This window comes from Pagrus pagrus (assembly GCF_965226575.1).
Source record: "Pagrus pagrus genome assembly, chromosome: 12".
In the NCBI taxonomy this organism is placed as follows: Eukaryota; Metazoa; Chordata; class Actinopteri; order Spariformes; family Sparidae; genus Pagrus; species Pagrus pagrus.
This window is the reverse complement of record NC_140196.1, coordinates 11,869,110-11,883,828: the sequence shown is the minus strand read 5'-3', so window position 1 is coordinate 11,883,828 and position 14,719 is coordinate 11,869,110. Positions and strand designations below refer to the sequence as shown.

The 14,719-nt window shown below is 40.4% G+C and overlaps 1 protein-coding gene across 1 annotated transcript; it reads right to left on the bottom strand.

Annotated features, from left to right (window-relative positions):
- Positions 1-7,059: 7,059 nt before the first annotated feature.
- Positions 7,060-13,239, bottom strand: ube2v2 (ubiquitin-conjugating enzyme E2 variant 2). Its single transcript, XM_084370086.1, has 4 exons — positions 13,127-13,239; positions 8,366-8,514; positions 8,142-8,267; positions 7,060-7,941 (listed from the first exon to the last, which is right to left on the bottom strand). Exons 1-4 carry the CDS (start codon positions 13,140-13,142, stop codon positions 7,795-7,797), a joined length of 438 nt encoding a protein of 145 aa, XP_084226212.1. The 5' UTR covers positions 13,143-13,239; the 3' UTR covers positions 7,060-7,794.
- Positions 13,240-14,719: the final 1,480 nt, after the last annotated feature.

Below are 14,719 nucleotides of genomic sequence, written 5' to 3'. Positions count from 1 at the left end.
ACAGGCTTGCAATCAATAATTTCAAAGCAAAGTTAGTTATTTGTCACCGTGTTTGCGGGGAAGAAGTTTGAAGAGCCACACAGAGATAAAACATTCAGCAAACTAGTATTTATATCCTCTCTCCCCAGTGACTTCTCTGGCCTCGGTAAATGAGCAAAAGAGCTGAATTTCTGCCTCCTCTGGCGTTCACCGACTGTGAACAGCAGCTTTCTCAATATTAATAATAATATTACCGATGGCACCACTGAAAGAGAGGGATTAGTGCTCATACTGCTGAATGAGAAGTCACCGCTTGGCTGGTATACATGTGGGATTTGACTTGACTTTTCTTTAAACACAGCAAATGGGAAGCCAAAAATCTTTTTCATTTAAGAGCAATTAAGTGGATCCCAGAATCACTGGCTCCAGCACGCCGCCGAGGCTTTTTTTTTTTCCCCTGGTTTTATTACCCATTTCCTCTCCCTTGCGCCAGCAGAAGGAATGCTCACTTTTCTCTCACAAAGCCACATTTCCAACGCCAGAATCACACAGGGACCACCATGATTAAGTGCAAGCCAGTGCTTCCCTAAACATGTGAGACATTACAGACCCCCCTCCTCCTCCTCCAAACACTGGAGAAGTGTTGTGTTCCAACATTTATGTGAAGTAATTAAAAACATCCACCAGTAATTTAATAGTTCTCACCAAGTAGAGACATGAAGTCTACACAGTTTTTTCACTCTGTATAAATAACCTGGAATGCAGTGAGTACACAGACACACGATTTGGTCTCTTTTTTTTCTTCTTCCTGCCTTTTGCAACATTTTGTAAGAAGCCCTGTTCTGTGTCACTTTGACCCGATGTGAGGTTGCGCAGTTACAAGCGACACGCTGACTTTCTCAAATTCATGTTCAAGATAGCGTGATCCATGTATCATACGCTGACAGCACATTCAAATCAAAGCCGCCCAATAACTTGAGACTGTCATATTCTCAGAGCCTTATAGTCGAACGTCAGTGAGCATAAAAATGACCCCGAGCTGCAGCGGCGTATCCGAATGCGGATGGCTCTGTGAAGTGCATGTCAATAGCCCAGAGAGCCGGCGCTGCAGCAGACATGTGTTTCCAATCGGTCTCTTTTCTCACAGCGAGAGACAAGGCCATTCATTTATCTCACTGTAAATACAGCACTTAAACACTCAGCAGACACACTGTTTTCCAGAAAAAATTGTTCATGTAGGGAATTAACTTAAGCTTACAGTGTCATTGTTACTTTTTTTTAAATAATACATTCTCTGCACACATTTTGAGCTGCTGAAAGTTATATATATATGCAATATGTGGTTCGAAATCTAAGCTAGTTAAAGGATTAGTTCACCAAAAAAAAAGAAAGAAAAGAAAATTCAGTCATCATTCAGCAAAACAGTGTTTTCCTAAACAACAAAAGAATATGGGGACTCGTGAATGTAAAAAAACAAAAAAAACAAAACATAAATTGGCTCCATGCAGCTCATCCGGAAGCTCAGACATCCCAAATTGATTTCGAAAAGACATTATTTTCACCATGTTTTAAGCAGAAATTCTCACTGTAGCTGCTAAGCTAAAAGTGTTAGCATGTGCCCCGTCTGCAATTTTATGTTGTTTTTGTTTTGTTTTATTACATTTTAAAATAAGTCCCCACCTATTTCAGTTGTTTAGGAGCTAACACTTTTAGCTTAGAGGCTACAGTCAGGATCTTGCCTTTAAAAAAGGTCTCAGTGACGTCTTTTCGAGTCAATTTGGGATCTTGGTGCTTCCGTTTTTGAGGATTATGTTGGACAAGCTGTATGAGCTTCAGTTGTTTGGAATAATGCTGAACGCCGTTTTGCTGTGAAGCACTAGAAATGTTTTGTGGACTGCAAAAGTTTACCCGACTCCATCGTTGGTGAGTCGATAAAGACTGAATTTTAAATTTTCAGGTGAACTGCTCCTTTAAGTTCTAGTGAAGATGTTAACATAACGGACTCCACTGCACATTACATTACACCTCCAATGTTAAATTACCGTGTTATTGGTTGCACATCCATTATCTAACACATGCACCTGTCACTTTGGCATATGTCATCTACCTGGGTATGATATTGTACATTAGATTGCACCTCCACTTTTGTTCCCATTTAATTATTGGTTGCACATCTCACTTCTTTCTGCATTGCACTGCATTAAAACTTCAATATCCCATTTCAAAATTGTCACAATTGTCTGTAAGGCACTTACACTTTCTTTGTATACCTGCATACTCTGCTAATACAACACGTTCTGATTGCACCAGTGCTGTTATACATGGTCAGATCTGTTTATATCAAATCCACTATTAGTTCATTTTGGATGCACGTTTGACAGTAATCGGGTAAGAAGCGAGCGGGGCTGTAAAGACCCTGGAGAAGGTGAACAACTAATCTAATTTATTGAAAGTTTAAGCCCGCCGCCCAATTTTCCTCTTTCAAGTTGCTTTGATGACTCAACCTGTTCACGGTTTGAAGGTCAGGGAAAAACACTTAAAGCTACACTGAGCAACATCTTTTTATTACTTTATTATATTAACATTCGATCAAAGAACAACATGTAATGTGCATGAGGTCACCCACTGTGATGAAGCCACAGAAAAAGTAGGTCACAGTAGAAAGAGCTTTAATAAACCCACATAGCGATGGTGAACATTACAGAGATGTTATGAGAGAGGTCACACACCACTTAAAGCATTTTGATTATGAAGGTCAGAACGCGTTAGATGGTGTGACACATGTCCCGCCCCTTCGCCCTGAAAGCCAATTGTCTGCTTTATCACAACCGAACCTGGAAATACATTAACTGGTTGTGATGTTGCGCGGTTGAGATGCACAACAGTTTCAACTAAGAAAGATGAGGTCATTCAAACATCAGACATTTAACCTTTGTATTCATTGATGTGTTCTGGTGGGATGAGCTGACAGTGTCACATCATGTCACTCTGGATTGGGAGTTGTATGACATGAGGGGAAAAAAGCATCTTAAAACTGATTTTGGAACAAAGTCACCACTTTTTAAGGGTTTTTTTTAATTTTTTTTTAATCAGATTTGACCAATGCTTATGCAGTTTAATGTCCCAAGTTAAGTTATGGCTCTCTCCCCATTCATTTTGATAGGGGCCTGGTCTTGTTAGCCTGAAATATCTGGCCAAGGGCATTGCCAAGATGGCTTCCAAGTGGTAAGACTTGCCTAAACGGACTTTGACATAACAGAACATTTACTGTAGTAGCTAAAGACTCCCGCACATGCTGGCAAACTGCAATACCAACAGCACAGTTGGCTTCGATTGAAGGACGGAGCTGTAGAATTACAACTCAGTGCAATACATAATATTTATAAACAGAGCCAGTGAGTGTCTCAGGACCAAGCTTCTTGTAAGGTTGAGGAAACTCATTCCCAGACTCAAGCGCTAGCATTACAGATATGTGCTAGTGAGGATTTAAATGTGCAATATGTAAGAAATTTAGTTTTAAAACATTAAAAAGTAACTCAAATTATAAACACTTCTTAACAAGACGTTTATGTATCGTCTTGCAGTGATATCCTCTGAAGTTAGCATGCTAATCAGCTAGCCCCAGCCTATCCCTTTTCATAATACCACTCCTCCCAGTCCAGACCACTAGCTGTGTGGCTAATTGAGCTAACTAGCTGACAGCATCTCCAGTTAGCAGCAGTTAGCGGTTTCTCAGATGATATGCTGCCCCCTATTTGCATGAATTTGAGAGGCCAATTCTTACATATTGCACCTTTAATACCAATATGGGCACCTGTTCCTTTAGGATCTGTGGTTACCTTTGCATATCTAAAAACTATAAAAAACTAATGATTTTAAACTCTGGTGTATAGGAAACTTTGATGTGTAAATTATCATCCGAGTTATAGTTTTTTTATGTACATTTTATCATTTATTTTGGGATGTTTGTAGGTTATGAGGTTATGTTTTTGGCGGTGTCCGTTTGTTTGTTGGTTTGTCAGCATGATTACACAAAAACAATCAAACCAATTTCCAGGAAACTTGGCTGGAGGATGGGTCTCAGCCCAGAATAGACCACATTAGCTTTTGGTGCAGATCCAGGAATTTTTCTTTGATTTGCGTATTTTTCCTCATTTCCATTACCATTCTAGTTAGACAATAATGTACTTGTAGGTGTGGTGTGTTGGTAAGATATCACCTTGTCACTCCAACTCTTTCATCAAGTACCACAATGGAAAGTCTTGAAATGTATCGTCATCCTTTACATTTTTGTAAACTGAATTTTTTCTATTTTTTGTTCTAATCTGAAGCTTCAGATTATACAAGCTCCTTTCTCTGTCAAACTCCAAGTGTGAGTTATGGCAAAGATGTAAAGCATGGTAACAAATGGAGTTTCTCAGGAAGACAGACGCATTCTCCCTTCAGTGGCCGTAAAGAAGACAAAGCCTTTTACAGTATCAACAGACGCAAGACGTGACCTTTTGGCCCCTCAGGGCAAAAGGTGAGAGCTCTGGGAGCAGAGGCCTGGTTCCAGCAGTCTGCCGGCAGACGAGACGTATGTCCTCCTCACCACATTCCTTCCCATCTTAGATCACTGAGCAGCTCTCCCTCGGCTTTCTGCCTTCAGTCCCTTCCAGCCCAAAGCAATATAACTCTTTATTTTAGCCCGGATGGCACCTTATAAAGAAACCAAAATAAACTGGGAGGTACAAGTGCAGTAAGCTCTGTGAACTTCCAGTGCGGCCTCAGCTGGTGCTTTAGTGCAGGTGCTTGAGTTTGAAATTCAGATTAGTCTGATGGGGCTGGAGGTTAAATAGGTAAGGATTTCATTCAAAAAGAGATTCTCCAAAGAAGTGTGGTTCAGAGAAGTCTACTCTGGAAATACATGTGGTGAATAAAGGAATAAGCCAGTGTAACCCGGGGCTATGTCTTTTATATCTGGGGATGACTGTGCTGCTGAGTGAACTGGCTGCAACACAAGCCGCTTCTTATTTCATATTCATGACTTCCGAGAGGAGTGGAGGGAAAAATACACAAAACAACAAGCGAGGAGAGTATAGATGATGGAAGCTAGGCCCATATACTAACTGTCACATCCAGAAAGTCAAATCTCATCTTGCTCAGACTGAGGAAGAGCGAGGTCATCCTCCGCAGCAGGCACTGACTCATCTCACACCCACACACAGACACACAAATTGAAATAAGAAATCTCGCTTGCGTTCAGAGATCTAATGGCTTCATAGTACAAACCTTAGTTATTTATCAATGTGCACAACCTCAATAGCCCCATGACAACACAAAGGGACACCGGCAGAAAGCCTTTGTGACAGTAGCCTACAAACAAGGCGGGTTGTACTTCCCTGCAGCAAAACTGCAAAACACGTCACTTTTCTAAAGAATAATGACAGCGTGCACAAATGGAGCCTGGAAGCATCACAGTGGCGCTTGCCTTTTCAGACAAGTCATGTCCTCTAAACAGAGGCCCCTTCACACAGCCCTGTCAAGGACATACATGAGTGCAGAGCGCCCTCTAGGGGACAGAGCTCCGAGTTGATTGGACGTGAAAAGCGATTAAAGTGCAACACATCAAAGCTCGCCCTATGCAAATGCAGCATTGAAAATAGAAATAGTTAGAACAAATGTGACTTTTGATATGCAAATGAGGCGCAAAGTGTTGATTTATTCCAACTATTCACAATCCAAGTGTTTCCTTCCTGTGTTTATATGTTGCTTTATCATTCGTGCGCATGCAAATGTCTCATTTATATTCATGTGAAGTAAAACATACTGACACAAGATGCCTTTGTGGCTCTTTTTATCTTAATGCAAGTCAGCTGTCTTGGGATTACACACAGATACAGTATGTGACCTCAGTGAAATCATGTTTTTTTAGGGGAATATTTTTTTGAATCATCACCAACCCAGATCTCTCGACAGTGTTAATGTGGTTTAACGTGGCGGACAGACGTGTGCTCATCCACAGACCCAGAGACAAGCTGCCGGGAGTCAGGCTCTGCTGCGGCTGGGGGTAGATATATGGCCAGGAGGTCACTCAGGTCGAATGTGGAAGCCACCACAGTTCATCATTTTTAGATGTCACACGCAGACGCGCCGTCTTGAAAGCCTTGGATGCTTTTGAGGACACAGATTTATCAAGGAGTTGTAAATGCTTACAAAGAGGAGCCTGCAGCTTTCAAAATTAAACATCCATCATTATGGTGTTCATAACATTGGGTCAATGTCACAAGAGGGGAAAAAAATGATTGGAAAATTGAATGATTTGACTGTCAAATATGAATCCTTCCAAAAAGAGTCTGGTGCCAGTGGATAATGGGAATGTAAATTGCCAGAAATCTCCCCAAAAAATGCACTATTAACCCTGCCTCGCAGGCCAGGCCATCACTGCAGAAGAATGTTGTGGAGCTCAATTTTTCCTGGTAAATAGTGTTTAAAAATAGATGCTTCAACTCACTGTTTAGCAACGAACAATTATTTTAAAACCGGGTGCTCTAACGGTAAAAGATTACGCCATCTGCAGTGATTCCCCTTTAAAATGCCCATCTGGTTAATTAAACTTTATGAATAATCAAACAGCTGAAAAGCAACAAAAGGTCACACTCTCAGAGGGAACAGTAGCCCTGCTTCTCACTGCCACACTGGATATCTGCTGACAAATACTGTGCAGTGTTCACAGGCTAAAACAAGACAACATAACAAGGTTTGGAGGGACTGTCAATTAAGAAACAGGCTTGTTCATCTAATTAACAAGCCACTAAATGAGAACTGCAGTGTATAATAAATGGCATTTTGATTATATCATTCTAATGAGCACGAGTCACATATCAAGTATCTGCACTAGTGTGGTGTCACCCAGCAGTTTCATTAACCTGGTTTCCATTACACTGGCCCGACAGGGACAGCGAGAGCTTACTCACAACATAATGCATGACTAGCGCTCGCAGTTGCCAACAGGAGTCAACTTGTCAGCTAAGGCCCCCTTGTGGGAGAAGTGGCAACAGTACGTGCAGCTGGAGAGTCAAATAAACTTGAACCGTGGGATGTGTTGGGGGTTTTTTTTTCGCAGACAGTGATTTTAATTTCAGAAAATCACAAGTTCATACACCTGCCATTTTCACTAGAAGTTAAATGCAAGGGTTTCAGAACAGAACAGGCTTCAACGTCTGTTACATGTCAAAGAGCTGCAGAACAGAAACATATTGGTATCGTGTCAAATACAGATATATATATATATTTATAAAAAAAAAAAATCTTTCTTACCTTGTGACACTACTTTTAGACTACAGCCACAGTTTAATATTCAGCAATCTGCATGATATTTCAATGAAACCTGCTAAATTTGACTAACAACTCAAATGTGGCTTCTCCTCGACTAGGTATTAGTTACAGAACATGCCTTCATACACACATCTTGCTGTTTTTACTTCAGTGATCAGTCATTTGAACAAAAAACTATTGGGACTCTGGTACAGCCTCTGCGTGGCGTCATGCTTCCCTCTTCAAGCCCACTCAAGCTGGAACACGTCGAACATAAAAGTCATTGTCAAAGTAACTTTATTAAAAGGCGGATAACTGTGGTCTTGTAGTCTTAACTATCTATTTCAGTGCTTAACTGCAGGGACATTTTCTTTTTTCGAATGAGCTATGTAATAAGAAAGTCCAATCTTGCTCTTGCAGACGATATTGTTGATGTGCGAAGTGAGCCTCTTGATGATTTTACACAATATTTCTAAGAGAGTAAGGTTTAAGACAGAGGGTCGAAACAATCCATTACGATTAAGTGCTGAAGGTCTGTCCTTCTGGTGGTTGTGGAAGCTTCATATTTTCTTTGGCCATCATTAGACGCCTTAACTCTTGAAGAACAATTTTAATGCTATAAGAATTCTGCCATTTTGATAATATTGGTATGCTACGTGAATCCACCTGTGAGACAAGAAGAAAAAAGAAAAAGAAAAGAAACAACCAATCAGTCATTGTGACAGGAGCGCTGACAGTGAGTTATTGCAACCATCACGTCTAAGCGTCATGAAACTGCAGCGCAAAACAATTTCCAAGTTCAACAACACGATACGACGCAGAGCAACACTCGTATATAACCGTGTCAGATTTGTGATGACACTCACCGTCCCGTTGGAATTATTTATCCCATTCATGTTAATTTTTGTTACAAATCTAACAGTCGGGGCCGCCTCTGGGTATCTGGATCCACACTCCACTTTCAGACTGTATATCCTGTTCTCATAATTGGTCTGAAAAACAACACAGAGAAACAGAAACAAACATTAACATCAGATGTTCGGTCTGTGTTGGAAAATGAAAATCCATATGCCGCGTTTGCTCTGCTCACTCTTGCTGGTCCGATGATCATGCCTGTCCACCGTGTGAGAGTCATGTCTTCGTCATCCTCGAGGCCCCAGCTGACTGTGCCGTCGCCTTCGCCTTTCTGCCCCTCTTCAAGCTCCTCCAACAAACGAAAATTGCGTGGGACTTTAACTCCTAAGACGACAAAAACAGAATTTACAGGTATTTAAATGATACTTCTGATATTCTTTATTGATCATCACTGTTTAATACTTCCAGTAAAAGATCAACACTGATTCCGTACGCCTCCATTGCTGCCCGTAAACTACATAAAAAACCACATCAATCAGCCGCGTGGTTGCACTGTGTGACATGTTCCTTCATCATGATGTTCATGAGCATTGTAATTTATTTTGAGTCAATCCCCTGCGCACCGTCCATGCTGTGCTGCTGTAAATAGTCACACAAGAGGACCGAATGTGTATAATCCGCAGCTGAAAAGCAAAGCTCTCAGCAAATGCACCATTTCCTCCTCTTTGAATAACTTTTGCTAAAAATCTACAGCTCCCGGCTGTTTCATGAAAGCAATGAGACGCTTAAAAAAAAGAGAAAGTATATATTTGTAAACCGTTTTTTAAAGATTTACATCTTCAGTAGGAAATCAATAAACTTGAGGCTGAGAGCCAGCCAGGGTTGAGAAGTCGGAAAGTACTGTAAGATGAATGAACACATTATTGGTTTTGGTCTTTTCATGGGATTTGGGGTAAATAAAAAAAGTAATATCTACATAAAGAGAATTTCATAATCAACACATTTAAAGCCAACTGGTCTGGATTAAATTCAAATGTGAGGATTTGATGCTTTATCTTGTCGTACACTGTAGCAAACTGAATATCTTCGGGTTTTGGACAAAACAAGCAATTTGAAAATTCACTTAAGAAAACTGTGATGGGGAGTTATCGCTATTTTCTGATGTTTTACAGACCCAAAGGGTTATTGATTTATCAACAAAACAACTGGCAGATTAATCAATATAGCAAATGGGCTGAAACCATTAGTTGACCATCAGATTATCAACCAGAGGAGGATATTTCTGAAGAAAGTGCGCTGTGAGTGGTTGATATTGAAAAGATGACACTAGACTGCAGTGCCGGCTTTGTCTGATTCAATTAAGAAGAAATAATGACAAATATTCTCTGGTTCCTGATTCTGAGACGTCAGGATTTTCTCTTTCTGCCAGTGGATCGAATGAAAATTTGTTGCCAACTATTTTAGTAATAGATAAATCGTTTTAGTAGTTTTTCAAGCAAAAAGGTCAGCAGCGTGTTCCCGCTTCTTAAATGTGTTCATTGACGTGTTAAACACATAATGCTTAATCAATAAATAGAAAAAACAGCCATAACTGTAAATAACTTTTACCCTTTTACGGTTTTCTTCTAAAAAATAACTACGACATCATTATCAAAGTGTTTTGTCACTGTTGCTGCTCCATCTGTAGAGACACGCTCATCTTTCTAATCATAGAAACATAATGCATGCAAATGAGTTACTGTTAAATTAGTGCTGGACGTGACTCATCAAGACGGGACATTTCTCAAACGACTGACGGCTACATGCACGTGGCAAAGCACACTCTGATGTACCTTCTGCACATCTAATGTGATGCCTTGTTCACGTTTGTGAAGACATTCAAGAAGCTCGATATAAACTGCACTCTTGACAATCATTTGGAAACAGTCATGAGATTTGGAGCACATGGGCCTATACTGCTGACTGTTAACAAATGATTAACAGGGCAACATCCAGTCATCTTATGACTGGTGTTGTAACAGCTGACTTGATATCATTCAGAACTCGTCAATCAAAGTATTCGGCTACTGGGAACATGTTCTCAGTTCAGAGGCTGGCGTTACACGCAGCCTGACAGGCGCTTACAGAGGTGCAAATGATGAACCACTTACAGCTCATGACTGGAGGAGTGGTGGAGGTTGAGGGGACAGCACTTAAGTAAAACTACTGCTATTCATAATTATGATCCTGAAGACAGATTCACAGAAAGGGAAGTGAAAAGAGCATTTAAAAAGGCTGGGTGACTGAGACAAGAGACACGGAGAAAAACATTCAAATGGTCCCCTGTCAATGGGTCGTTCATTTCAGCCCCTCTAATCTCAAACAACGTTCATCACAGTCAGTCTTCACGGATCACCTTTTAAAATCAATATTTCACATCTGGTGCACCGTCGCTGCGATGAAGGATCGACTCTTAAGTGTCTCCTCCATTTTCTCAAAAGGCATTTGCTCACAAGACGTTCAGTCCTTTATCAACATACAAACACTTGTGAGGAATGCTACCGGCTAATTTTAGCTCACCACAGTGTTACTGGTATCCAAACATATGTTAGCTGCTACGTAATGAGAAACTGCAGCACAAAAATATTTAAGATACTCATAATTAGTTAGGGATATTAGGATATGGGTGCATGTGCATGGATATGCAATAAAAGTCAAATGAAATGTGTAGCATAACAAAACACAAAATAATAATTCAGATGTCAGAATAAACAATCAAGTAAAACACTAAAATATCCCTTATTCATTTTGAATAGTATATGATAATAGGGCTGCAACTAACAGTTACCAACGTTATCAAGATTAGTTTCTCATTTAATCAACCGATCAAGCGGCCTATAAAAAGGTCAAAATAACATCATCAAATGACTTTATTTTGTCTGACAAATAATCCAAAAACCAAAGATAATCAGTTTACTGTGATGCGAGACAAACAAAAAGCAGCAAATGCTCACTTTCAAGAAGCTGGAGCATCAAATGTTTTGCAGTTTTTCTTGAAAAATGACTTAAGTGATTGATATTTGGTGGTACTTTTCTAGTAAGGGTAAAAATGCTATGTCCATTATATTTGCCTTTAGCCACGCTTTAAAAATGTTCTTGGTCACGTCTTTAAAAAACAAATTCAAAGCAATAAAATGTAACCTACTAGAGAAAGACAATCAGTCAACCACCTTTCTCCAGGAAGTTACATTTTGCTTTGTTTGTTTAAAAGCAAATTCTGGCCCATATTATATGTTGTTACCAGAGTTTTTTAAACCTTAAAAGAAGAGTACAATGTAAGTGTGTAAGCCAAGTAGCTGCACATTTCAAGGAAATGAATACCTCACAGAGACAAACTGCTGATCTAGTCTTAATGTTGGTGCGAACATGCTTAGTAGAGTACGACTATGGTCCCGCATGATGACAGACACAATAACTCAGTGTGTTCAGGATCAGCCACAGTTTGAGCCACTCATGTATATCCATTACTGCATAGTTTCATTTTTATTTCCCTCTATTGTCTGTGTTTGTCGAAGGCTCGTCTGTTCTCATTGGGTCCTCCATATTGTTACTGATAAGATAAGATCCCATGAGAATTTGAAACATGTGTAAAATGAAGCTCATGAGGAAACAAAGTATTATCTTACAATCAACTGCAGTGACAATCTGAACTGAAGTGATCCTCAGTGATTCACTTTACTCTTAAATCTAAACACTTCACTACATTTGAATAGGTCGGAGTGTTTTTATGGCCTTTGGGGCTCGTCCTTTACGACTCATGCCATCTATGGCACTGACTAGTAATCTAATCCTGGCGAGGTTAAAATGAATCAGCAGGTCGCGGCAACTTGCTCCTATGATAGTTTCGATTATGAAGTTACTTCCCTGTTTCTCCGCTTTGCAATAACGTCCCCGTAATGTGTGCTATAAAAACTGACGACGAACAAAATAACTTAAACCATCCGAGACTTGTTATCTTCCCAATATTGTTCTGTTTTTCAATAATTCACAATTTACTTGGCAAGTTTGAAAACCCACGCTTCCTGCTGAGCGCTAACGCAGCCACGGGCTCCGACTACTTGCTGAAACAAAGCGTGCCCACTACAGTATAACGTCAACGTTTTGTCAATCTGGTGCGCTTCTGCACTCCCCACACCCTGCAGGGGCCAAACATGTGCCACACGTGAAGACTGTGAATTATTTTCCTGCACCTATTTTTAGATTTACGGGTAGAGATCCTGTTAAAATTTGACAATAACGTTAGCAAGAGGCGAGGCTAATGGGACGGCAACACATTAAGCACAACCGTTACCATTGTGCGGCGTTTCAGAGGCACAATCTAGAAACCCATATTATGTTCTCCACCTTTAAATTGTTAAAGCTTCGTGGATATTAAGGCACATGAAAGAATTATGCCAGGGCAGTTCGTACAATTAGAGTATGTTTATGGCGACCAAGTGGCTAGCTAGCTAGCTAGCGGGACATAACGGGAGCGACACTTGCAACCGCGCGGTGTTAGAATATTCTAGTGCCCAAGTTAGCTAAGCTAGCTAGTTTACTGTAGTACCGTCTGCGGTTGTTTACAATCCTCAAATAAACGGCAACTCACACACCTCATTAAACTTTCACATTATCTCATTAAAGCTATACGCCTTTCTTTGTGACACAAAGTCGTTACTAGCGATACTGACGCTTATTTCAGAAACCCTTGTGCCATTTCAGCTAACTCACGGGGCAGGCTATTCGCCCGCTTAAGCTAGGTTAGCCAACCCCAGTCGCTCCATGAGATAGATGGCCCCCGTTGAAGACCATTGCCAACACCGAGAGGAGATATTAACGGGTAAATTACAATTTGGAGGCAATTTCGTAACAATTTCAAGAGAGCATTTGGCCGCGTTATCTGGCTAAGCGGGCACCGCGACCCCGCCTTCGCCTCCAGTCCGCGTTGCTGTAAATGTTAGTTTGAAGGCACACGAACCTGAGGAGGCCGCCATCTTCTTCAGCCGAGTCCAGAAGCACACAGAGCTGTGACATCACAGCGGGTGAGACCGACAGCAACACCACACCGGCGGGTCAGCGCACTGCAAGCTGCCCCCTCTCCACAGTTTGCTGTCAGCAGAGTCTCAAAGACAGCAATTACACCCCTGGTATCTTAAACCCTGATGTTTTCCACTTCTGCAGCTTCACAGTCGACAATTTAAGTTGTATTTTTAGTGCTAATCCAGTTCACCATCTTCTTTTTACATCAAAAGTACACAACTCTTCTGTCTTTGCCCTTTCTGCAGGGAGACTCTTCTTCAAGGCAACTTTATTTGTATAACACAATCCAGACACAAGGCAGCTCCAAGTGCTTTACGTGGGGCATGCAATTACATTAAAAGACTTTAAAAAGTGCATTTAAAATGACAAGTAGGAGGACATCAAGAAAATAAAACATTAAAATGAGTTCAGAAATAGGAAAATGAGCTAAAATAGAAAAGGTTTAAAATAATAAAAGTCACAGTGAAGTTCAAAGCCTTGAAATTGCTTCAATGAAAGGCTGTGGCAAACAGAAAGGTCTTCAGCCTTGATTTAAAAGAAGTGAGAGTTAATATATCTATATTTATAATATCTGAATGCTCTTTCTCTCATAACGTAGCAGCAGATCAGAAATGTGTTGTGGCCCTAAACCATTCGGTGCCTTACAAAAACAACAGCAGGATTTTGAAATCTATTCTCTGACTGACAGGAAGCCAGTGTCGAGATTTTAACAATTGGAGTGATGTGATCTGCTTTTTCTGGTTCTTGTTGGGACTCGAGCAGCAGCGCTGTGAGTCAGCTGCAGCTGTCTGATAGATTTTTGTAGAGTCCTGCAAAGACACCAAAGATAAATGCACGGACAAGTTTTTCCAAATCCTGCCGAGACATAAGTCCTTTTATCCTGGATATGTTCTCAAGGGTCTTCACTCAGATGCACAACTATACAGTGGACACAGTAAATGCTGAAGACAGGAGCTACTGACTGTAAATTCAATGAAAGTGATTTTTGCAGAAAAAGATATCGTAAAAAATAGTCAGACCAATGGTGTTGTGAAAATGAATAAGAAGCAAAAAATCTACATGTGCAAACTTAAAGGGGCACTAAGGATTTTAATATTCGTATATTTAAATAGGTAATAATATAAACTCAGAAATATTTAAGTATGATGTTCTCAGAGGAAAATAGGGTCCCCTGAAAACTGAAAGGTGGCAGGGTCCGCCAAATATAAACAAAGTAACACAGTATGAAATTGTGTTTGCCCTTTAAGGTCGGTTTGTTTTTTATTCAGTTTTTCCAGTCACAGAAAAAGAAGAGTTTGTTTATTTAGTTTGTTACAGGCATAAACAATGTTGTTCTTGTTAACTGCAGAGTGCACCTTAAAAGTTATTGCTCAGAATGTGCAGCGTAGCTGTCAAACACATTGCATAACAGGAAGAAATGCTTCACTTGTGGCCAACAAGCTGAAACGTTTTGGACAAGCCCAAATATGCTGGTCTGACAATGAAGTTATTCATGTGTGATATGTGTTGCTGCAATGGCAGGCAGTTATAC

Excerpts from the sequence above, each read along its gene's own strand:
- ube2v2 (XM_084370086.1), bottom strand. Across the intron at positions 8,268-8,365 it reads TGATCATCGGACCAGCAAGA|ACCAATTATGAGAACAGGAT; the intron begins GTGAGCAGAGCA and ends GTTGTTTTTCAG. Across the intron at positions 7,942-8,141 it reads TAAATAATTCCAACGGGACG|GTGGATTCACGTAGCATACC; the intron begins GTGAGTGTCATC and ends CTTGTCTCACAG.